General features: G+C 44.6%; 1 protein-coding gene across 1 annotated transcript in view; it reads right to left on the bottom strand.

The window, feature by feature from the left end:
• The window catches only part of tp53bp2a (tumor protein p53 binding protein, 2a), a 40,752-nt gene extending 16,059 nt beyond the window's left edge, over window positions 1–24,693 (bottom strand). The window contains exons 1-9 of the mRNA XM_036547219.1: window positions 24,521–24,693; window positions 24,197–24,347; window positions 9,126–9,273; window positions 7,447–7,560; window positions 5,105–5,181; window positions 4,405–4,506; window positions 3,176–3,350; window positions 1,750–1,931; window positions 894–1,058 (exon numbers count right to left, since the gene is read on the bottom strand). Of these exons, the coding sequence (XP_036403112.1) occupies window positions 894–1,058; window positions 1,750–1,931; window positions 3,176–3,350; window positions 4,405–4,506; window positions 5,105–5,181; window positions 7,447–7,560; window positions 9,126–9,273; window positions 24,197–24,223 (990 nt within the window). The 5' untranslated portion in view covers window positions 24,224–24,347; window positions 24,521–24,693. The remainder of the gene's footprint in view (window positions 1–893; window positions 1,059–1,749; window positions 1,932–3,175; window positions 3,351–4,404; window positions 4,507–5,104; window positions 5,182–7,446; window positions 7,561–9,125; window positions 9,274–24,196; window positions 24,348–24,520) is intronic.
• Window positions 24,694–25,131: the final 438 nt, after the last annotated feature.

Genomic DNA, 25,131 nt, shown 5'->3' with positions numbered 1-25,131 from the left:
ACCCCATTAGTATCAATGCATATATAGATTTAAGGTTTCAAAATCTGCCTAAGCAATGGGGACGATGATATGATTCATCTGTACATGGCATGTTGCATTTGTTCTATGCCCTACATAATATAAAAAAATCAAAACATTTGCCATTAACGGTGAGTTGGCAGTTAGGGTAGGCACACTGTACTGAACACAACCACAGGAAATGGAGTAGTTACATCACCTGTGGGAGGTGCCTACCAACTGACCGAAGGATAACAGCAGAAGGCTGCAGGAGGGTTTGTGGTAAGTGGTGACATGGTTCACAAAGGTTGCAGGTTTGATTCTCAGACAGGGCATTGCTGCTGTACCTTTGACCTATGCAAGTTGTCCTGAACAAGGGTCTTTGCTAAACAAGTACATAACAACATGCAAAAAGCACGTCCCTCCGCACATGCTCACACTAATCAAACTGGCAGTGACTTGCATACATGCTGTTCCTAAATACATCCAAAAATATTTTTATGTGATAACTGAACATGTGGTGGGTGTCATTTTCATAAGCCATTGGAACATGGAAAATATATTTGTTCACTAAACGGGGCAAAGATTATCCTTGACTTGTTATGTGACTTTTTTCTTGTGTTTTTTTCTTGCTTTTTCTTGTACTCTGCCTCACTTGTAAGTCACTTTGGATAAATGAAATGTCTGCCAAACGAGTAAACGTCAATGTAAATGTAAAATGCAGAGACCACTTTTCTAAAGCAGATCCAGATTGACAGCAGAAGGGATGATGGGAGTGTCGGGACGGGGATAGCGAGGAAGTGTGCCGTGGTGAGCGTCGCAGTGGTGTGTTGCGGTGGTGTGTGTTGCGGCGGTGGGCACACAGCAGGGTCCCTGGCTGAGGCCTCCATACTCACTGGCAGGTTCTCCTTCTGCTGCAGCGCCGCCTTCTTCTTCCACAGACGCTCCCGGAGCTCGCTCACCCGCCGGTCCATGGCCGCCACCTCCAGGTTACGCTTGTTCAGGCTCTCCCTCTGCTGCTGCAGCTTGGTGTTCTGCTCCTGGTTCAGCCTGTTCCTAATCTGGGGGGGTTGGGGGAGGGGGGTGTTAATCAGATGGACTATGCACAACTCCTCAATCAAACAGGTAGGGGAAATAATACATGTGCAACTAAAAACACCAATCAACCCAGTGTGTTCTTCTGAAAAACACGCACTATTTCATCCAAATACATCTATTATACAGGTATTTTTCAGCAAAACCTTGAAATGATTTTTAATTCATCAGATTTATATTGGAAATTAGTAGATGGCTTTGGCACACATCAACACATCAACAGATTGCCTTTAGAATACTTGGTATATCCACCCAAACAGTTTTGCTGAGTTTATTTATTTTTTTCCTAGGATAACTATATGTAATCTGAGGAGGGGTGGGTGGGGTGATTAATCAGATGGACTACATACAACTCCTCCATCAAACAGGTAGAGAACAAAACTACATGTGCAGCTGAAAAAGTCAGTCAAACAATCATTAGGTCACACAAATATATCAATTTCACAGGCATGTATCACTAAAAGCTTGAAATTATTTTTAATTAACAAGAGAGTTTATTTTAATTAGTAGACAGCTCTGGCACACATCAACGGATTTCCTTTGATAAATACTGGATATATCCACCCAAAAACTTCCCCTGAGTTTATTATTTTCTTCATGGGATGACTGTATGTGCACTTTCAGATGACACTCTTTGGGACAGAGTCTGCTTGCTACCTGCAGCTCCTTGTAGAGGCGGTCCAGCTCGGCCGCGGAGCTCTGGTTGTCATGGAGGCTGTCCATCTTGCCGTTCTTCAGCATCTCCAGCTGCCGGCCCAGCTCCTCCACCTTGGACACAGCCACCACCAGCTCCCTCTGCTTCTGCTGAAACAGGCTGCTCATCTGCTCGATCTCCTCCACTGCGGAGACCGGGGGAGAGAAGGAGACAGAGAGGGAGCGAGAGGGAGAGAGAGGGAGGGAGAGGGACAGTGAGGGAGGGATGGAGAGTAGGACATTCAATGTGAGAGGGAGAGAGGAAAATTGAGAGACAGAGGTCATGCCACTGAATGCCTCAGGTCTCTAGTTTCTACCTCAGTAAAATAAACTGAACCCAGTTCCTCACATGGAGACCCTGAGGGCCTCTTTCTGTCAAAGGACAGGCTCAATCACTTTTTGAAACTGGCAGACTTACATACGCAGACATGTACATATGTTACACATAACAAAAAAACACTGCTCATATTTCATACTTATTTTATTACTCCTATATGCAGATGGACATTGCTAGAGGTTCTAATAGATTAAGTTAATGCTCCTTGCTGAAGTGGGACAACATTTGCGTCGCAAACAGAATGGGGCCCAGCAACCCTCAGGTCTAGCGCCCAGGGTTACCACATGCCCTAGTATGACATAACAATTGCTCAAATGGTTCATTTTACTCCTGAGCAGCTCACTTTAGATCTGCACCGTGAGCAAACCCTGCAGCATTCCCACTGCTGACCTCTGTATTTGACTGGCAAACAGAGACGCCCCTAAGGTTTGCTCCTGAGAGTGAGATCATGATCCTCTGTGATGTAAGGAGCCCTCATGTGCTATGGTCCCTGTGGGGCCTTGGCTGTGTGGAAGGAGCAAGACTGCAGGATGCTGGATAAAAAAAGACTATGGGCCTGTGAACACATATGTGCCTTTGACTGGGACTTTGGGCAAGCCAGAGTGTCTTGTCAGGGTCCAACTGATAAAAGGGCATGGTTGATTCAAGAAGTGTGACACATTCATTCATATCCTTTGGAGTGGGCCTATTTGCAGATGCTGCGTCAAATATCTATTGCAAACCGAAATTTAGAAAGCATTGATAGGATAAATAATACATAATAATATTCAAGATATATAAATAATAATATTCCAGATGATTACATGTATTTAGATTCTAATTATTTTTTCACTTAACCATGTGTCCAAACAGTAAACGCTAAGGGAGTTCAGGGCTAGTTTCTCTAGCGTCTATGATGTTAGGAAAGTACAAATTTATCTGTCCAAAAAAAAAAAAACACGTTGATGGTCATAAGCGTTCCTCCCATGTTAGTGGCAAACGGTGGATAACAGTGGCAGTTTTGAGAGGCTGCAATGAGGTTAAACCGTGACCGCTGCCCGAGGCCGCGCTCACCCAGCTTGCCGTTGCTGAGCCGCTTCTGCTCCACCTGGCCCTTGAGGGCGCGCACTTTCTTCAGCCTGGCCTCCTGGTTCTCCGCGTTCTCCCTCAGACGCTGCAGCCTCTCCTGCTCCGACGCCTGCTGCTGCTGCCGCTGGTCCTGCTGCTTCAGGTAGCGCAGACGCTGCTCCTGCGGGTCGGTGGGGGAAGACAGCGCGCGTCAGGAACCCCCACGGCTCCATTACATTACAATACATTACGTTACATTACTGTCATTTAGCTGATGCTCTTATCCAGAGCGTTAGCAAACAAAGGTTTGTTTTTTTTTTTTTTTTACATGTTATCCGGTAACCTTTCGGGTACGAGCCCTGCGCCTTACCACTATGCTACACTGCTGCTTCAGAAGTGTGCGTCATCTATTTACACTTCCAGACTTTATCTACGAGCCCATGGTACACTCTGAGAGGGCAATAACCATGCCCTGACTATTTACTTAATTTACAGTTTACAGTACTGCAGCTTGCAAAAACATTCTAAAATGCGGCAACCACACGGTGGATGTTTGATGCTCTAAAAGTGCATTTACTACAATAAATCTCATTTTCATCTGCCCCCCCCCTTCAGTTGACTAAGATGTCACACTTATGACAGCACTGTCGACTTGGTTGAAAGAAGACCGATGGTCTCTGGCGTAATTTTTCCTGCACAAATTTCTCAGTTTGTCTGTTTTTATGAGGCGTGTGCGCTGAAGACAGCAGTTTCGGATCAGCAGGGACAGTCTGCACACCTTGCAGGTGTGACAGCAAAACCGAATGATGTCTGCTGGTAATTTATGTGAGTGCTGAGTGTCTCATTTGAATTTGGCTGACTAGACCACACAAACATAGGTTGTGTAAAAAGCTAGTGTCACCATTACCAATGCTGATCCAGTATCGTGGGGTCAGGACACTGTGGCTTTACCAGGAGCAAAACATGTCTCTGCAGGGGACCCCTCTGTGTCCTACCTGGCGTCCTATGTCTGACCAGTGAATAACCAATGAATTCTAATCCCATTCCCACCGCTAACAATCAAGGAAAGCTGAAGTTGCCAGCGTTGAACACACACCACCTACTGCAACTCAGATTCCTTCCTTTCACGGCTACCCTCCTCTGTCCTTCTAGTAAGGAAGCAACAATTCAACCCCAGTCTACAACTCCCCACGCCCCACCCACATCTCCTGATGAACCACCCCATCGCTCTTCACCTTGGAGGCCAGCAGCTGTTGCTGGGCATCGATCTGCTGCTGCTGCCTGGCCGCCATCTCCTGCAGCTCCGCCAGGGTCATGTCCATTCGTGGCTGTGACACCTGCAGAGGAAACACCCAGGACTAAACTTCCTGTAACCACTACAAAAACAGCAAAAAAACACCCCAGTCCCATTCTTCCCAAGCTCCACCAATCAGCAGCAAGTCCCTTGAAAATTCTCAGCTTGAAAATACGAAACGAGCAAATAAGAACTTCCTCCGCAAACATGAGTCAGTTCCCATGGCAACGGAAACTATGCTGTCTTTCATCATGGTTATCTCGCTGTGCATACTTTGAATGACTCACAGGCTGGTGTGGTTTGACCAGTTCCTGCCACGGGTGTGTTTTGTGTACCGTAGGGCTAAGTTCAAAACATAACAGTGTCTAAGTCACCTGCTACACCACGGGGAATGTTTATGAGAACGAGGAAAACCAGAGACACAACTTTTAGCCAAGAAGTTTCGATGTGTGTTGAAGAGGACGAAAAAAATCGAATTTGAGGAAGCCTGAGACACTGTCTCTGAGCATCTAGTTCATCACAGGTACCTTTCTATGGTGAAAGACACAATTCCAGTAAAAGAAAAAAAAAGAGCCGGGAAGGGAAAGGGAGTGAGCATGAGGGCCTCACCGGGCCTGTTGTGTTCAGTTTCCTGCACTCACCCCGTTTTCCATCCGTCTATCGACAGGCCCCTTCATCCCGTTCCTCTTGGCCATGTGATCGTGCCCTCTGGATCCACCTGAGAAAGAACATCACTTCAATCCTTTAGAAGCAGTTTGGGATCAGTACCATCTGCCACAACAATCCTGTCATTCTTTCACACTCTGATAGGATGAAACATGTATTCCCACATGGGGAAAAAAACACAGGCTACAGGCTTTAGTCAAAGTCAAACCACTCCAGGTAAAGAGCTGATGCAAAGTCAACCTCAATGGGGCCAATTCAGATTGAGTGTGCAGACCTCAGTTAGAACAAATGCCGTGAGACCGGTCAAAGCCAGGGACATGTTCAGCTGCTTAGCAGGTCCAAACTATTGCTATGTACCTTTTCAAACATTTTGTATAACCTTCAAGTCACAAGGATGGCTCAGTTATACCCCTTTTCCATTATCACGCTGGAGCTAATGCAGGCTGGCTGACACTAGCGGGCTGAGGTGACACCAGAAAAAAAAAGATAATCCAAAATCACCTAGATGAACTATGCATGCTAGCCTGGATCCAGCCCTACAGTACAGAGGTATAATGAGCCAGGCTTGCGCTAGCTCTGCTGTGGAAAAGAAGTAGTGATAATGAGATAACCTGGCTACAGCCAACTCTACAGCGCAAAAAGGGGTTTAATTGTGCAAGAGCCATCACACAAGCCAAGAACTTGGGGTTGATCCTGCAAGCTCTTTCCCATGACAAAGCTTGGCTATGTAATTCATTCTGCAGACAATTTTAACTAGATGGCTAATATGGGTAAACAGCTTGCTGAGTGAACAGAAAAGACAGGAAGACCTGATCCCTGTACTGTTACAACTGTATCCATGAGCTCTGTAGTGTTACAGCTGTATACAGGATTCCTGTACTACAACAACCCTAAGGGGCACAAAAACAGGCTTATAAAACAAACTTTAAAAAAAAAAAAAAAAAAAACTTTTAGGCCTTCAAAGTAAAATGAAAAATGCCTTCACTGTTATCGTTTCCCTGACTGTGAGTCAAAACCACATGTACAGAGGCAGCTATCCAGCTCCATTGTGTAACAGCTGTGTCCTAAGAGAGGTTTTATGTCAATTTAATTAAATCCTCACTTGTGGCTGTCAAAGAACTGAAACATCTAAAATTTGGATGAACACAAATGGTACATCTTGGATTTTTTTCAAGTTGCATAAGCGTCTTTGGTAACATGGTGTCATGACTTCTACTTACGGTAACACGGTGGCATGACTTCAACTTACGGAGTATTTGTGTTCTAAGCCAGAGCTGCTGCACAAATAGGTAAAACGCAGATGAGGGGGTATCTCAGAACAGAACAGCTGTCTTTCAAATGCATCTAGTCTCAAAGAGTGAAGAGATCAGATAGGATTGTTGAAATCGATATCAGGCTCATTAACATCAGATGGGTGGATGTGTAGTTTAACCTGCTGCAGCTCTCCCCTGGCCAGTCTCCCAGCGCTGCGCTGTCCAGATGAGCTGGAAGGTTATATAAGTCACAAGCGGCTCGATGCTTTCGCAGCGCGGATTGGCGGAGATCAGATCAGCGCACCCTGCCAGTAACAGGTCATTAGTGCAGTGGCATGCCACCATCTGTGACCCAAAGTAGCTCTGAGAGGGCAGGAACTCTGTACCCTAGATAACAACAAGAGGAGGTCACACCCACCCAGTTGCTACCCCCACTCCCCCCGACTGCCACACCACTTCCCTAAGTCTGGAAGTTTGGTGATGTCAGAGCAGTGAGATTCCAAAATCCGATGTTTGGTTCAACAGACTCTCTTATTTTGTCATGGAGCTAAGATATGTGTTCTGATCCTTCACTGTAAAGGAAACCATTTCATTATATTACATTATTGTCATTTAGCAGGCGCTCTTAAACAGAGCAACTTTGATAGGTTAAACTTTTTACGTTATCCATTTATACAGCTGGATATTTACTGTGATAGTTCTGGGTTAAGTACCTTAGCCAAGGGTACAGTGGCAGTGCCTCAGCAGGGAATCGATCCAGCAACCCTTTGGTTACGAGCCCAGCTCCTTACCACTGTGCTGCACTGCCGACCCTTTTTTTTCAGCCGCTGTGTTCAGAGATAACTGTGCTCACCATAAGGCCCTGTCACCATCACTGATGATACCCTCCACTGACAGCTGTCAAATCCATCACCGTATTTGCCGCTTCCATGACGAGCACTGACAGATCCTCCGGTTGTACGCGGAATCATGAGTTTGATTACCTTTACACAGAGTAACACAGGATGCTGATGATGTGCGCCTGTTGTGCCCAGCTCCCCCCCCCCCCCCGGCACACCCCTCACCTGAGTCACGGCTGGGCGCCCTCTCGTGCCGCAGGAAGAAGCGCACCTCCGCCCGCTGCTGACCCCAGCGCTGCAGCACGTCCAGCATCCGCTCGCCCTCGCCGACGGCCCGCTCTGCAAAGGGAAACGGCAGCACAAGCATGGGGTCATCGGGGGTCACGCGGCCCCGCCCACTGCCATCACGGCTCATCGCGCTCCTCTCTTTTGCTTCCATTTTGATTTGACAACTGTACATGCAGAGCGGGCTTCAAAAACGGGTCACCTTGAGAAATTGCATGGAATGTATATGGAGTTGCGTTGCCCCTGATCTGTACATTTCCCTGCAGGCTGAACTACAAACTGACAGAGAAACGGAAGGAAAAAAAAAAAAAAAAAAAAAAAAAAAACTTTCAATGAGAAACAAATGACAGCAGCTGACAATCTTCCATCTCACAGAAAGCCCGTCAAACTGCTCAGACTCGTCCAGTCCACATTTTTCCAGTGTTGCCTTTCTCACACTTCCGTTTTGTGTTTATTTTACACACTGACATCACGGTCTGCTCCTACGGATCTCATGAATGATCTGCGCTGACAGTTTCAATTGGCACTCACCCATAACTTCTTTATCTTATAGATATCCCTAAAAACATTAAAAAGCACTGCATTTTTTAGAGAAATACATTTTTCTGTCCAGCTGAGTGATACCGCCGTTCCGCAGCGAGACTGCAGAAGTGGTCACTGTGCTGAATTTGTCCTTGAAGGCTGAGGGCTGGCGGCACTACACTTCGAGTGCCTGCCATAGCATTCAAAACGTAACCATGGCAACCCTCCAGTGTGAAACTCCAGGTACTTGACTGTGAGGAATGCTTTCTGTCTGTGTGGTTTTGAAAAGCTGAAACGCTTCTTTTTGGCTCTGGCGCGGTGTGGCACTTGTGTGTGTGTGTGTGTTTTTCTGGGGCGGGAATGCGCCGCACAGAATTAGCGGCAGAGCCCGCACCAGAAGATGACACCTCTGAATGAAAATCGGAAAAGACTAGCCAATCGGGGGAAAGCAATCCACAGAGAAGCCTTTCAAACCTGGGCTATCTGATTACACCACAACAACAAAAAGAGGACCAAAGCCTTCTGAAGTGGGCCAGGGGCAATGAGATTCCCCTTTCTTCCCAGTGCCCTTCTTTCCGGTGTAAAAAGTGAACGCCCTGTGAAGGCACAAATAAAGCTGTGCCACAATTAGATTCATTCGTGCTGAAAATATCTTTTCTCCATTTTTCCCTTTTACCCTCACTTTTCTGTCTCAGTCTTGTCAAAAAAGCCAGTGACAATAACAATGGAAACTGATCATCCGTTTTGACGCGGTATTATAATTCAAAGCCTGGTTTTCATGTACGTGCTGTATGCATGCCATCCCAATAACACCCAATAAGGCAGAGTGCATTTCATCTAAGTCTCATCTACTTCTCATGTCCTTCTGACCCTAGAAAATCTTTAGAGTTTAACTTTTCCAGTACCACCGACACTCACTTATATCACCCTTCTCTGTAAATACAGAGTAAAATTGTGCAGTTGACCATTTCTTCCTGACGGAGAAAGAATCCTGAAGCTTGCACTTTGGGAATTGTTCTTTTGAAGAGACCACAATAAAACAGATGGTGGAATAGGGTGCTGACTGTATGGGTCAGTTTAAACCACACAAAACTCACCAGATCCGCGCCACATTTCAGCCAGGTAGCAGTCGACTTCTCCCGGCTCCTTGCACAGCTCCACCACATCACGGCAGAAGGTCTCAGGGGTTATGGGTACCTCCGTAAAATGCTGGTCATTGTTACTGAGGTACACCGTCAGGAACATCTGTTACAAACACAGAAAAACGGGCTTAAGCACTTCACATCACACACAAATATGATGATCTAAAGGTGAAAGGAACACAGACATATGGTGGCACACACATCTGGCAGTATGAGCAGCCAATATTTTGATCAGTGGTATTTTTGAAAATGTCAGTGCCTTCACATTTCCAAATATGAACACCCACACTATGTGGAGACACGTGTGAGGCTATGATGGAGCTTTTTTACTCTTCATTGTACACTCTGTCCACTGTTTAGCAGTCCAGACCCTTCTTCCACCAGCTGATGACCCATCTCACGGTCATTTAATACACATTCAAAGGCCCACTGTTAGCCATGATGCTCCTGCTGTTCACTGCCACCAGCTGCCAACCAACTACTCTCTGCAGAGCCCCCAGTACAGCATGGTATCCATTCTCTCCTGCCAGCCCCACTGAGTATATGTGCTGTCACAAAACAGCTATCCCTGCCTGTTCATGAGCCAGAACCATCTAACCTCTATGATGGTCCTACAGTACTGTTTTATTGTTACCCCACTATCCCCTAGAATGCAGTGTGGGGACAAAAAACACAGAAAATTCACTCGTTGTTTTGCAGTGAAGCAATCTCCCTTGAGTCACTTGCTATCCCTGCAGCTGCAATCACACATATTCCCAAAGGGCTCTCCACAATCTTGGAGCATCTTCAGCAGGCATGACAGGCAATTTACATACCGCCAACTTCAAGTACACTTGGGAACCCAAAATTATTTGCTTGCTGTTGGGACTCTGCGACATCTTAACAATGTCTTAGATGTATCTGCGCTCCCTTTGTGAGAGCAGATCCAAGAGTGATGCAAGGCCTGGATCCTGGCCTGTGTACACATTACATGCTGGGAGAGCAGGAGGGGTCCATGGAGCACACTGCCACTGATTAGCTGATGTTTTACAGCCAATCAGGCTGCTGGAAAACTGACGCATTGACAAGTCATTTGGCATAAACAAATACACCTCCAGCACTGCCAACAGAGAAGGAGGAAGGGACACTGAAAGAGGACACGTGCTTACATACGCTCCAGTCTATGTTTCAAGAGTAAGCACTTACTCTGTGAAGTGTTCGTGCAACGTTGGGAAGAATTTCCCAAACATGTACTGTAGACAACTGTAGACAAGGTTTTCTAGAACATTCATGTAGCATCACTCATTCATGGTAACAGTGGGAGCATCACAAACATGAGCCCTGAAATAGACCTAGCATCATGCAAAACAACATATAACTAAAGGAGAAAAGGCCATGGGGAAAAAGCCTCTTTGCAACATTAACACCGCAGATCTAAGGTTTGTACAGGGAGAGCTCGTACTGCCACCGATGTCGCGCACAAAAAATTAAGTGCGCTTTCATAAACATCTGTGCAGTAAGAGTTTAAGAAGCTTTTTGTCATCTGCTGAAAATGCTTTGCCACTTAATCTGCGTTCTGGATTCAAATGAAACTGGCAAGATTCCGTCTTTGGGCCCATATATGGCAGCTCTTCCTGCGATAAGTGGCACTGCGGTCAGTAGCCAACACACCAGCAAGTTACTTCCCCCTGTCCCCTGCCCTCTCCCCCCACCCCCCTTTCTCTAATTGGTGATTTAGCTTGGCTCTGTGCTGTGACCGCGGCTGAGTTCATCAGAGCCGGACACGTACTCCAAGCCCCTGAGGGATACAAACGGGTCGTGTGTGTCACAGACTCAGTAGCTACGGAGGGCTCCATCCCTTTCGATTTGCTCCCGGCACGGGTAACAAGCCCTTTAATCACAGCTGCAGTTACAACTGATGTAACGAGGTCGCGTTTCCAGGACAATCTGTAATAAACTGCATTAATGAGGCACCCACAGCTAAAAGGAACTAGAAGGAACAGCAGATTTTATGCAGCACCTAGTCTCTTAAAACTCCTTGTAAAACACCACTGCTGTGTTGGTTTAGAATGGCAATCAGGAAATTTCACATGCCTTTTTTTCATCTGCTGCATGTTTGCCCTGCTTGTCAGTAATTTCCTTCACTATATACTTCACTTTAGGTCCTGCCAATAACCTGTTCTCAAGTTTAATTTTAACTACTCAGACTCACTTAGACTTAGTTTAGTTCCTCAGTTTAGACTTTCCTCTGAGATACCACAGCAGTCCTGAGCTAGAGTTATCTTGTCACTAGTATTGGCAGTCTAATGAATAGCAAACCTGTAGAGATTAGAGGAAATGAAGGTTCGTCAGCACTCCATACATGCAACTTTCAGGCTGAATACTGTTTTTAACTGCCCTCCCCACAGAGCGGTTAACATCTCTTACATATTTACAGAGTTGATCGAATAACCGTCTTCATATAATCTTTTATTCTCACTCACAACTGGAAAAGTCATGTAAACTAGTAAGAACTCTTATCCTAGCATAGTACTGGGCCAAACCAAGATCTGATGCCACTACTAACAATCTTGTTGTAATTAAGTTTAACAGCTCTCTTTCTCCTTTCTGTACTTGTTGTAAGCGCCTAAAGCATGACTAGGGCCATTTTACTGTTGCCACGCCCTTGCAAAGTTCAGTAATGAGTGTTCTCGGCCATATCAGGTACGACTGGGTTACTGTACACACTCAAAATGAGCAAGTTAACTGTTGCTCTGAGGGAGTTTCAAACAATAATAAACTGCACTCAACGACCGGAGCGAGCACATTACCCATGTGCATATTTCATACAATCACTAGAGTAGTGGCAATGCAAGGTAACAGCAGTACTAATGCTCAAGATAGATCGGCCAGTTTGTCTCACCATGTTATTGACAAGCAATGTTTTCATTTAAGACAGAACCTGTAGGATGTCATGAAACGATCAAAAACAGCATCTTTATTTCCTGCTAGTATTCCAAATAAGTAGCAATACCTTGGGCTCTTTGCAGGTCAGTTCTAACATTCTAACATTAAAGTTCTACCTCTCTGAAGTTTGTGTTTGTCATTTTTTTCTTTACAAAATAGACTTGGTTTTTCAGGTTTAAGCCCCAATTAAAATGACACTTTTTGCTGTTAGATATTCACTATGCTTGACCTACCATATAACTTATAAAGCTGTCTACAGGACAACTACAGCTAGTAATAAACTTACATATATTTGCATGTATGTGTGCATTAGCATGGCTGTTTTTAGTACGTGCTTCCATCTGAACGAATAACTGTTACTGTTACAGCATGTAACTGGACTATGTATACACTTCACCATATTAACAGCAAAGGGGGACCTGTGACGTATTTAGTTACAGTGTAACTGAGGTCTAAGTGTGGTCAGCGAAACTAAGGTGACAAAAGTTTGGACAAATACACCCTCCTTCAAATACTCTTATGTTCTCTTCTTCGCGAGACAGAAATACCTGTAAATGGAAGCTTTAGTTCACCAAAAGGCTGAAAGGCTCCAATTAATCAAGCCTGCCAAGCTTGGATCACAGGCATCTTTAAGAATGAGCAGCTGTACAGACTCATTGTAACAGGAGGTACACAGTGGCAGTGGTTCCCGGCAGCAAAGAGACCCCCCGCGGCCACCATTTAACAAGAGGATCGCGGTGGAAGAATATTCAAACTAGGGGTCCGTATGAATAAAGCTGACCCACCCACCGACCTAAAAGAACAAAACCAGTAATGATAGACCACGCTCTCCGAGGTATGACTAACACCACCGTATTCAAAGGGGAATGACCATCTATTAGTGCCCATTTTGTAACTGGTGACTGGTGGGTGGGCTAACGTTTTGACTAAATCCCAGCATGGGATTAACTGGTGAGCGAGAAATCGCTTCAGATCAGTTCAGCTTCTCAAAAGACAGATTTTCTATTGCCGCTAATCACCGCCATTTCCATTTACATTTTGTGATGTAACTATAGCCATTGTAATGCTATGCAGCTCAGTAGTGTGAGTCAGCTGAGATCATTCCAGAATACACACATACTGGCCTCTCTTTACTCAGTTCTCAACAATGGCTGAGAAAAAAAAACTGGATCTCCTGCAGGGGTGATCTCATCTTGTGCTGTGGGGTTCACCCCTAGGTGAAACTGGCTCTATAATTGCCCCTGGATCTAAAAAAAAAACACCCAAAAGCAAAGCCAGGAAAAACACACTCACTGCTGTCTGATGACTTGGCTTACAGTCTTTTTTTTTCAAGGTGCCTACCCCTGCCAGAGGACTCCTGTGGCAGCTCTGAGTTAGACGCTGATGGAGATCATTCAGAGGGAGAAAGGTTACGGGAGAGTAGGGGTGGCGCGGCACAATTTACTCAGCGCTGAACTTAATGATCCAGGAGCTGTCATTGTGCATTCTGGAAGCTTCCGCTGGATGAGTTGGCAGTTTCCTGCGTATGCCTGTGACCTTCCTCCAGCAGCATGCGCACACATTGGAAAAAAAAAATCTGAATACATCAAGGAATAAAGCTGACGGGGGTGGGGAAAGGTACTCAGAGGATGGCCTTTTTTCACTCTATATATAAGAGATTATGAAGCATTCATGCTGTGTAAGGAGGGACATCAGAACCCATCTGATGATCATTTAATCACTACATATTAACTAATTATGGCTTGAAAATAATTATTTTTCTGGAAGTAGAAAACAAGCATCTGAATATGATAAAGTGCTCACTTCGCAGCCTTTACGTGACAGATTAACATATGATACTGTGCCTCAAACTAAAAATGTACCTTTGGACTTACTTCTTCATAGAATAACCCTATGTGTCTTTTTAAAAGGGGGAATTTCATAGTTAAAGTTCTAACGACTTCTAACCAGTCTCTTTTTCCCCCCCATGCAACAAGGGAGAAATAAAACCATTATTATATTTTGACTTTGACGTTTCCCTCCACTGATTCCACGCTGTCCCCAGCCGGAGTGTAGGGGACATGGCGGTGTCATTTAGAGGGCTAATGGCTTTCAGGCCTGCAGGGAATACTGCGTCCATACTCACCGGGCTCCAAAGACACCGGAGAAAGCGCTGACCCATCACTGTGTGCTGGCCATAAAAATCGGCCGAACCTATTTTGTATGCACATTTAAAACACGGGAGAAAAATATGCAGAAAGTGAAGGCTATAGACATAGCAGGTTGTATATTATTCCCTCAATTGATCACATCACATATTTCCCAGGCATGTAAACACATATTGGAGTTATTTATGGAGCAATATAATTCTGAAAAGCACATATTTTGCCAAAAGCTTTATTTAGTATGACATCTATGTAGAATTGATATCTGAATCTTCATAGGCCTAAATTTACCATCCTTTATTTCTGCACAACTTGTCAAATAGTTTCAAATCTATTTAAAACATTAGTTATAGTCTTACGAAGTGTAATAACTATGTTTACTTTGATTGCTTCTAATCTAATGGAATTTAATTGCTTCCATCCTCAGCAAGTGTTTTCTGTCATTTTCTACTCTCTGGAAAAAAGCAATCTGTCCAACATTATGTGACACTTTGATTATAAAATTGCTCTAACACAAATAAGTTTTGATTTTGTTCATTCATCATGTACACTCACTACAACCTCAGAGAAAATCAAGTCAATATATAAAGCGCACATTGTTGGCAAGGTGGTTATCAGCAAGCACAACCACAGCCTCCCCAGGCTATTTGCTTCGGCTCAGGAAAAAAAACACTACCGGTGCGTTAAGCCAGACCACAGGTGCCGTTCCCTGGAACCAGGCTAACCACAGCCCATCTGACCCCTGCGTGCCCCCTGGTCCCTCCACGGGGCCTGAATTCGGGCCAGCCCAGGTGCCGGGCTCCAGCTGAACAGCGCAGGGTCAGGCCCTGCTGGCGAGCTCCACAGACAGGTCACTTCAGCGAGCTGACTGGATCAGAACCCCGCCTGCAGCTGACCACCCCAGCTATGCCGCTCTCCGCAGGATGGCCAGGCGGTCATCCCTCTCCTCCCCCAGCCAGGGGCCACGGCCGCAGCATCGAGCGTGAGCTGAATAACAAGAAGGAGGGTGTGCGCGCTCTAGCCTTGTGCCCTGGCTGCACAGCGTCGACGTGGCACCTCAGGGAAAATCTCACCGCAGACTGAGATTGTCAGCTATGGAAATAGATATGTCAACTATGGAAATAGATATGTATAAATTATGAGTCAAAGATATAAAAGCTCACTGAACTTTTGGAAGGGAGTATGTGTCAGTTTTGATGCTGGAGAAACCACAACTACAAGTGTGTATGTGTGTGTGTGTGTGTGTGTGAAATTTACAATGTGCACACAAATTTCTGTGCATATGCTGTCGATACAAGTCACAGCAACTAAAGCAGGCCACAATTCAGTGACCTCGGGATTAGGGTGGCAGACACACACCAGCTTCAGTTTATGACAGAGCTGGTCTCTCTACAGTGATTTGCCCTGTGCTCATGTAAACCTGGGGTGAGACTGAATCTACATGGTGAGGGTGAGTCTACAGTCCCAGAAGGTTTCTGCTGTTGTCCACTGATGAAGACTAACACTCGACTCCTGAGGCTATTGTGCCATTTGTCCCCTAAAACCAGCTGTGACATTGGGACCACTGTGTGTCCACTCTACTCGAGTCTGCGTGAATCAGAGAGGGAATGGGTACATCTGCCCCATTTGTTTCCATTTGTTTACTCACAGCAGAGACAGGGCCTGCGGGGTTTCAAAACGCATGCGTGCACGCTCACACACACACACACACAGTCACACACAGTCACTCACACATACACATAACCATATACACACACACACACACACACACACACACACACAAGTGCCCTCACTTGCTCGCTCATTCGCTCACTCACACTCACACACACACACACACACACACACACACACACACACACACACACACACACACAGGCCAGCCCTAATCATAGCAGCAGGCCACATTTGGCCAGTGCTCTGAAAAGAAAACAAACACAACACACACAGTAATTAAGCAAGCCTCTTCCAACACAAAACTCTGGGCCTCCAGGGCCACCAGTACACAGTTCCATTAATGAAGTACTCAGCTGTCACATGCAACTTTGTGGGCTCCAGTTTGGGCCCCTTCATAACCTGAATTGGATGTCAGAAGAAAAGACATTCCACTCTGGGCCTCTTCAGAGCCTGAATTGGGTGTCTATGGCAGATAGAAGCAGTATGACTTGCAGTCATCATGATGGAGACAGGAATGCCTTTAAAACAAATCATTTTAAATCAGACAAACACAAACACTAGTGATTACACTAAAAACCAAATCCGCTCATTCAACAAATAATGTTGAATTATTTCTGTTAATAAAAAATATCTCAGATTTATGTGATAAAACCCAGACATAAAGGAAGCTTTCAATCTAACTGCTTTGGCATTCTGTCCTTAATTTGAACAAACTAACACCTAAAAATTCAAAAAAAAATTACCTTTGTAATGTTTAGCCCTGACAACCTTGACAAACAGTCCCACGTCACAGGGCTTAAGCCACTATCAGCTCACTCACACAACTTTCCCGTATTAAGTTAGCGAACCCAGATTAAGATCAAATCAGTTTCACAAATGAACACATCCAGGCCTAACAATGAATAAATACACAATGCCACACAAAACTGCTGGATACCAGAGCAGTTTCACTGGGTTTTATGTATTCACCTGCAGTAACTGCATCAAAACTAGAGGTATGTCATAGCATTTCCCTGCATACAGTATTACACAGTCCCACAGAAGCTGTTGCTTCTACTGCAACTAGCACTTGCTCTACAGTACAATTTACACATGAAAGGCTTTTGGCTTTGTTCAGGTGGGATTTAAGCGGCTGAGATTCCCAAGCAGTGCATCATTTCATCTCTTAAGTAAGCAAGTCACGTAAACTCCACAGCAGCAGATGATTAAAGACTATGTCTCACCTTGCAACAAGGAAAATATTCGTCTTGTCACAAGAATATCAGATAAGATGCTTATGCAGACCTGCAGCAGCTCTGAAACAAGCCTGTCTTATGTTAAAATCAAAGAACTACAAGAATAAAGATGAGTCTAAAGAAAACAAATTTATGACTTTTTAATGTGGAGCCCCACCCTGCCTCAGCGAATGTGATACCCCCAAAACTAACAGCTCAAAGACAGAAAGTGTCCGGCAGGGGAAGCAGTGTAGCATGGTGGTAAGGAGCAGGACTCATAACCAGTCTGATTCCCCGCTGGGGCACTGCTATTGTACCCTTGGGCAAGGTACTTAACCAACAATTGTCTCTGTGAATATCCAGCTGTATAAATGGATAACGTAAAAATTATTTCCTATGTAAATCATTCTGGATAAGAGCATCTGCTAAATGCAAATAATATAATGTGATGTAATGAGGGGACAGAGATGCAGTGTTGGGCTCTGTCTGCAGCAGGGCGAAGCTCAGCAGAGTCAGGGAATCACAGCCCAGTGGGTCAAGACATATATACAGGTCCGTCCTGCCCCCGCCTCTCGTGATTCCTCCCCGGAGAAGGAGGTAGGGGAGGTCACAGCGCACAGAGGTTGTGTCCTTCACCAGGCCATTGGGGGAGGTTGTGGGGGTGCCCTGCAGAAGGCGGGCAGGCCTTCGCCTGCACCGCCTTAGCCATTAGAGATATTGCTCAGGTAAGCAAGCCATCCTGGGGGCCCCTGTTAAATCAGCAACCCTGGAATCCAATTATTGCTGCAAAGGAAAGCAGTGTGGGACTGCGGCAGCAAATATCTCTCTCATGAGCCTCCGCGGCATAAAGTTTTGACACTCTTCCAGGATGCCGGAGTCCTTCAGATGATAATCACGGAGCAGCCGATGCTGTGAGATATTCTTATTGATCTTTGCTTGACATCATGGAGAAAAATAAGTAACAATAAATAAGAAAAAAATCTTCGCTGGTGGGCTGTTGTGTACATAACTGCACACTACCCTCAGCTGCAGCGTCTTGTGAGAATCTGGTGGAACTAGATTCCAAGACATGCCTGGAATTGTTCCCACAGTGCGACCACCACTCACTGTGAACACTATACTCCGCTGTCATACTGTAGCCCCCTATAAACACCTGTCTGTACAGGAGCTGTGCCAGGAGGACTGTAAAATATTGTCACTGAAACAATCAGACTAAACTGAGGCACTTCAGATAGAGGAGTGGGAATCGATTTCTCCAAATGTTTTCACTTGCAGGCTATCTGTTAACTCCCTTCACAGTGACACTGCGCGCCCTGTTTCAAATGAACAACATTCTGAAATAAGGTTCAGAGCAATGTGTGGAAACAGAACATAACCACCCAACACTGCGTCTGCTGTGCTGCAGAGAAATCTCTCTGCCTGTTCAACAGGTCAGGAGGCAAGGGAGTCTTGGCCTGAGTGAAACTCCGAGAGGCTTCAGTTCCTTGTGACTGGCACTAACTTCGGAAGAGAGAGGAGCCTGAAACCACTAATCAATACCTAATTCAATTTATGACCACGCTGGCTTTTAAAGCCCCCCCGAGTTGAATGGATCCTGTTAACCGCTAATCCGCCCATTCTCCACACCCCGCCTTCTCCATTCTCCTCTCCTTTCTCTGGGCAACATGCGAATATCCAGTTCCCACACAGTGATATAGGCCTGACTGCCAAGTGTCTCTTCAGAGGAGCAAACCACTGTTTGGGTACGATGGTTTACGAACAAGTGGAGGAACACAATAACCCACACTGAACTCTCCGAGCCATTTCAGGTTAGCTCTTAATACGCCAGCACTACTCTCCCTGAGGTGACTAGCCTTTCAGCTTTTGACATTCACCTCACAATATCCACTTTGTGAACAGACAGACTGCCCTTTCTAAAAGACCTCACCTTTCAAATCTGATCACACAGGAGAGTTCTACCATGATCCTTGGACAGGAAAATCTATACCTCCTTAACAGATGCTCTTTTCACGGTTTTCGATAACGTTATTGTCTCATTCAGATTTGCCACCCAATTCCAAGGTGTTTTCTTTACCAGCTCACCTTCTGGCTCCACTCACTGTGTTATACCCTTTATTCCACACGACAGCTGAACCTCCTCAAGTTAATTAAATTACAGTGTTTGTACACACACCTACACCCACATATACAATACACACACACACACACACACCCCAGGCAGTCTGTGGATAAAATCTCAGTGTAAACTGTTAGGTGATTTTGTTTAGAGGACTGCTGTAGGATGGCACAGGATGAAATTTTCCAGTGCAGGACATGTTTTTTTGTGTGTGTGTGTGTGTGTGTGTGTGTGTGTGTGTGTGAGTGAGTGAGTGAGTGTTGCTTCCCTGACTGTTACAGCCAAACATGGGCAATGATTTTTTTTAATTTTGGGAGGTGAAAATTACACCTTATCTAAACTGGGACCAACTGTTTATAACTAATAAATAGATTATCGTAGGACAGGCAGAGGACAATTGCAACTCATTAACATTACAATATAAATAAAAATGCCTAACAACACTATCAGTAGAAATGGCACCCACAAAAAGGCCTCAGCTTTATAGGACAATGAATGCAGTGTAATATAACAGTGCCTGACATGTTGGTTCCTTTGCACATCCGGTGAAAAAGCTGCAGCCTTATCAGTGCTCAGCAGTGGTCCTTACACAATGTGCTGCAGTGAAGACTTATTGGAGCCATTGTGCAGGCAGTGAGGGAGCGACGCTTTCTTGCGACCCTGAAAATTGTTATTGATGCCCAAGCGTAAGGGTCTGGGTTGCTGGTAAATGAATTGGTGTGAATGGCAGCAGTAGGTCATACAGCACAGGATAATCACCCCCAGAGTACTTTGTCACTGTTGACAAGTTGATTAATGCTGTATTGCTGACGAGCTGTTTTACTGGAGGTGAGTGAGTCACATCCTGCATCCTCCCTCCCTTTCGCCTCTTCTCCCTCTCTCTCTCTGACACACTAATACACAGACACACACACATACACTGACTCACACAAATACACATACACACTCGCTCACTTTCTCATTCGCACACAATAATTAAGACACAGTAATTAAGAAGAACCTCCCTGAATCAAGTCTGTGTTGAGTGTCATATACAAATGACAAAATTTCCCACCAAGCAATGCAGCTTGTGCACAGGTCACTAAACCCACTTGCATTCCAAGACCTGCAGATCGCAACGAACCATCCAATCTCCCCTATGCAAACACCTGGCATGCCTGATATCCATCTACTCCCTTGGGAGTTTGAGCACCTTCACAAGCACTGAAAACAATATGGTACAAGCCAAACAACCTCGCTTTCCAGAACATATCTCTGTCGGTCTTTTGCTTTACCCAAGATGAACCAGTTAATTTTAGAAAAGTCCATTGTTTGCCGTGACCTTTATCCACTGAGCCAAGCCCAGCGTGAAAGAACTTGGGCAGCATTGTGGAAAAACATCATTGTCCCTTCACTGTGGCCTTCAACTCCAGCAGTGAGATTATGGGATTGTTGTCAGGGATTGTTGTCTGGCAACCCACAAATGGAAAATAATCTATGCATGAAAAGGAGGACTATCGACAGGTAACATCTTGAGCGTAACCTCCAGCCTTTACATGCAACTGGGAGTTCAGGCAACGATCTTAAAATCTCTGAAATCTGTGAGGCAAACCAAGAGCAAAGGATGTGTGGAATTCCAGAGTGAGCCGCAGAGGGGGGGTGCGCATCTCTGAAGCCCTTGGCAAAAATCCATCGCCCTTCCTACAGAGTGAGGGCTGGCTTGGCCTCCTGCCGCACTTGTGAGATGAGAAGGTCAGCGTTTAAAAACTCGGGAGTGAATAGCACATCCAACTGCACTCCCTGAAGGAATTGCGTCATTAAAAGTGCACGGCTTCACTGGGAGCAATTCTGATTCTTTTAAATTGAGAACGCTGCGCATTTGTCAAATATCAGAAGCAGCTGATCATGCAGCATTTGTGAGCTGAACTGGAATTCAGTGGTACTGTGTTGTTCAATTACAAAAAGTCTCGGGGAAAATCTAAGCAGCTTCTTCTCATATTGCAAGAAACACTCTCTCCCTTTTCTGAAGGTGTGCCTTTCTTCTGACCACTTCATGTGTCTCTAAAGATGTGCTGCTTCCACAAATACACCGCTGCTTTCTGCACATATCCGGAAATATAGGGCAGTGAACACAGTGATTACCGAGATCTGAGGTTCTGAGCGAAATTCTTCCCTTCCCAGGAAACCCAGATAGCAATCTACTCGTCTCACAGATCAAGAAGGGACGTGGCACTTAAAATGAGAGGTTTCCATTCACTCCTGGAACCGACAGAAGCCAAAAGTGCGTCACTTTCTGACTGCATCTACATAGGACAAAGCCTACATCGGCCTAGTTTCAAGCCAGCGTAAACCACATATGGGACTTTCACTACATGGCTTTCTCCCAGATAGGTTATCAAGGACACAGCGATCTAACTCTGCTGCAAGACACAGACATAAACTATGTGGCCTAGATCTTTTAGCAAAGCCAATGCCAAGACAAACAACATCACTTAATACTCCCCAGCTCCATGACAGGCACAACAGAGCTTCATGGGCATTGGCAGAAGGCTATACATTTAAGATATTGTATATAAGTTATATATTAAATGTTAAGAATGTTTATAAATGTAAAGATGTACTTTACTGTACTGAACAAAGTTGTCCTCCAAAGGGGAGTGGTGAGGATTCAAAAAACAAACCAAAAAAAAAAACTCACTCACAGTCCTGCATTATTTTGCAGCTCCCTGAACTGCCCTAACTGATCTCACAATTTATTAGCAGTCTCAGCAAGCCTCACGCTACCAGTTTTGCTCCACGCAAGGAGGGAGGAGTTGGTACGAACACATGGACTCCGTGTGTGCTGGGTGCTCCCTGCGGATCCCCAGTCAGCTTCCCGCTAATGCTGGAACCACGACCACAGGCCCCCCATAACCACATCGCTTACATAATAACTGCCTAATGAGCTTATCTCACTGAGGGAGATGGCCATCTCCATGGGAAATAAACAGCCATACTGGAGGAGTGCTGTTGTGGCGCAGAGCATAATCTTCTTCAGCTGATGACCAAATCGCTGTACCAGTCTCGGTGTGGATTTGTATCAGCTAGTGACTTCATTGGCAATGAACATACCGTGAGACCAAAAATAAAATCCTGTTGCGAAACATTTACTGCACAGTTTGACCTTAAGCTTAATATTTGCTTTGCAGTCCCAGAGATTTTTCAAGCGGTAGGCTAATCATTAACAATAAACTAAGCACCAGAAAATTATGTGCTGAATGAGTCTATGGTTTTAAGTGTGACCAGAAAATGAAAAACATTAGAACACTAGCCAATAAAATTAAGCCCCTGGTGCTGAAAATTGCCTGCACCAAACCTCTGTCATATTTTAGTGGCAAGCAAGTTTAATATAACTCATTACAGATTACTAACATTACAGCTTGAGAAATTAATATTTTGACAATAATGCAAAAGGAAATGACAAATTATGTCAATTCAAACCAAAATTAGACGGTTTCAAGGTGTAATTAGCTTGAAACACACGTTTCAAGCATACACATATGCCGAAATTTACTTAATTTCATCTACCTTAAAATTGACTGGTTTCTCTGGACAGCTGTTGCCCTGTTACATGTTCATGAATGCATCCCATCGTTTTCATAAAAATAAGAACCGCTTTGTCGACAACCATTACAATCATTTATAAGAAACGTGTACGGAAAATAGCCCATGTAACAGTGACTTTTCTCAATGTGTTAATGATGATGGTTTCCAGTTTCGGCGCACAACTCCGCTGGAATGTAAACCTTTACCTACTGGCGAAACCGATACTAGGCAACCCATCACCGTCAATTTCTCAACAGACTTTTCAAATGGGCCCCTGAGAAGCGAAAGTCGAAGACAATTCGTTTCCCTGAGTCGTCTGTCAATTTCTATACCACGTAACCCACTGTACTGTCAAATTTTGTTTGGGATAAATTTGTTTTTGGATAAACTGACTGAGGCGAAAATTGTGTTGTTAGTGATTTCAAATGATATGTAACTTACATCTTAAACTGATGAACTCGTGTTCACCCGTTATTATCGATGAACGCGTAAACTCGACGTGAGCTGAGCCCGCAGCTCCAAAAAAAAATAACCTACATCAATTTCCCCGGGCTTGAACAACGCATTACAGACCACTACAGCTGCTGCATAAGGAGTTGCAACAACAATCCATTTTCATTTTGTTTATCCGATATAGTGATAGCGACCTCATATGTCCCTAAATTGAACGGTTCAATTGCAGCGTGAATTTCCAATCCATGAAATGGATCTGGTTCAACCATGAGGTTTTAGATTGATGAAATAATACCGTTTACTGGGCAGTATGTGAGCAGTTGATTTATAGATGTGGGCTATACCGCAGAATGAAACATTAGAGGCGTAAACTTGCAAACATAAACAACTAAGAAATGACTTCTGTTAATGATGGGGTTGCTAAAGTACTGTAGCCATAATATAAGTAACGCAGCCCATAACTGATAGAAATAGCCGAAGATTTCACCGTACACTATTTGTCGGTTTTGGCAGATAGAAGATGGCATTCATGCTTAAGGAATATTAGGCTACATTAAACGAATCGGTTGCAAACTCCATACAGGCAACACCTTGTCTAAACTGTGTACCGCATTCGCTACGTAAATATAGGCTTACTATTTTAATAATCAAATGGATAGTTCTATAGAATTCCACATCTACACAATAAATCTTTGACTGAGCAGCAGCAGTGGCCAATCAACGTTACAGCCACAAAAACAAGTAACATTAAGGTAACCGAGATAGTATAGTTATCGTACACAATAAACCCATTTAGCCGGTTTAGGCTATTACCTTACATATTCTATTCTACAATCAAGTTGCAATTTTGGCTGATATGTTTAAAAAACAGACATTAAGAGAAAACGACAAAAGCACATGTCACTTAGAACAGAGTTAAACTGATTTGGTACTCACCGGCATCATTTTAGCTTCGTACCGCATTTACACCGCTTGCCAGAAGCGTTGATCGTGGATTCGAAGGTGTGATACAGCGGTTCCAGTGAGCCAGAAAAAACGGTATAGCCGCAGTTTTTCTTCCTTTCTACTCTGTCCTTGCGAGCTCCACCTTTAAAGAAAATCTTAGTCAAAGCGATGTAGCCAGGTCTGTCAATTCTAATTATTGTTCCTTCGTAGAAACCTGTTGCAGGGGAACAAGGCCTTTTCGCGGAAAGGAAAGTTTCTTCCGTGGCGATCAGCTACCTCGGCAGCCACTCATTACACAATAGCAATAGTCCGTACCTGGTGCAAGTTGCTGGCCAGTTGTCTCCTCAACAGGACAAGCAACGCTGGAGTAGAAATTCAGCCGGCTAGCTACATTCCAAAGTCAATGAAAAGTACAAACAGGCAGATACATGCATCTGTGTTGTGGCAACTCCGCAGTTCTGCGTGTGCAACACAGCCACAGACATATCTCACTGGAAATTGCCTGATTTTCCCTGCTGGGCAAGATCAACAAACGCTAGCCCGGCCCCGGTGACGTACAAAGAGGAAACTCCTTCCCATGGAATTCAAACTCCGCCTTTTTTCTTTAAGGTTGTCCCACCCCTGCACAGCATCAACAATGGGAATTACTGTCACGCCGGGACACAGGCGGACTGAATATAAGAAACTTTTAAATTGCATATTTATATATTTACATATGTGTGTGTTTGTAAAATCAAGCAAGAAATACCTTTTAAGATCAATAACAGACATACATCATTGATGCGCGATTACAATTAGACGGATTCAATGAGTGTTTTTTTTTTTCATAAAAACTATGGGGTCATTGCTGCCGGCTCTCTTGAGATTGTCAGTAAACTGCTAACTGAATAGCAGAATGGCATTAAAATGATAATATATATACAATA

The sequence above is a fragment of the Megalops cyprinoides genome, chromosome 15 (genome assembly GCF_013368585.1).
Source record: "Megalops cyprinoides isolate fMegCyp1 chromosome 15, fMegCyp1.pri, whole genome shotgun sequence".
Taxonomy (NCBI): domain Eukaryota; kingdom Metazoa; phylum Chordata; class Actinopteri; order Elopiformes; family Megalopidae; genus Megalops; species Megalops cyprinoides.
This window is presented reverse-complemented; position numbering and strand designations above follow the sequence as displayed.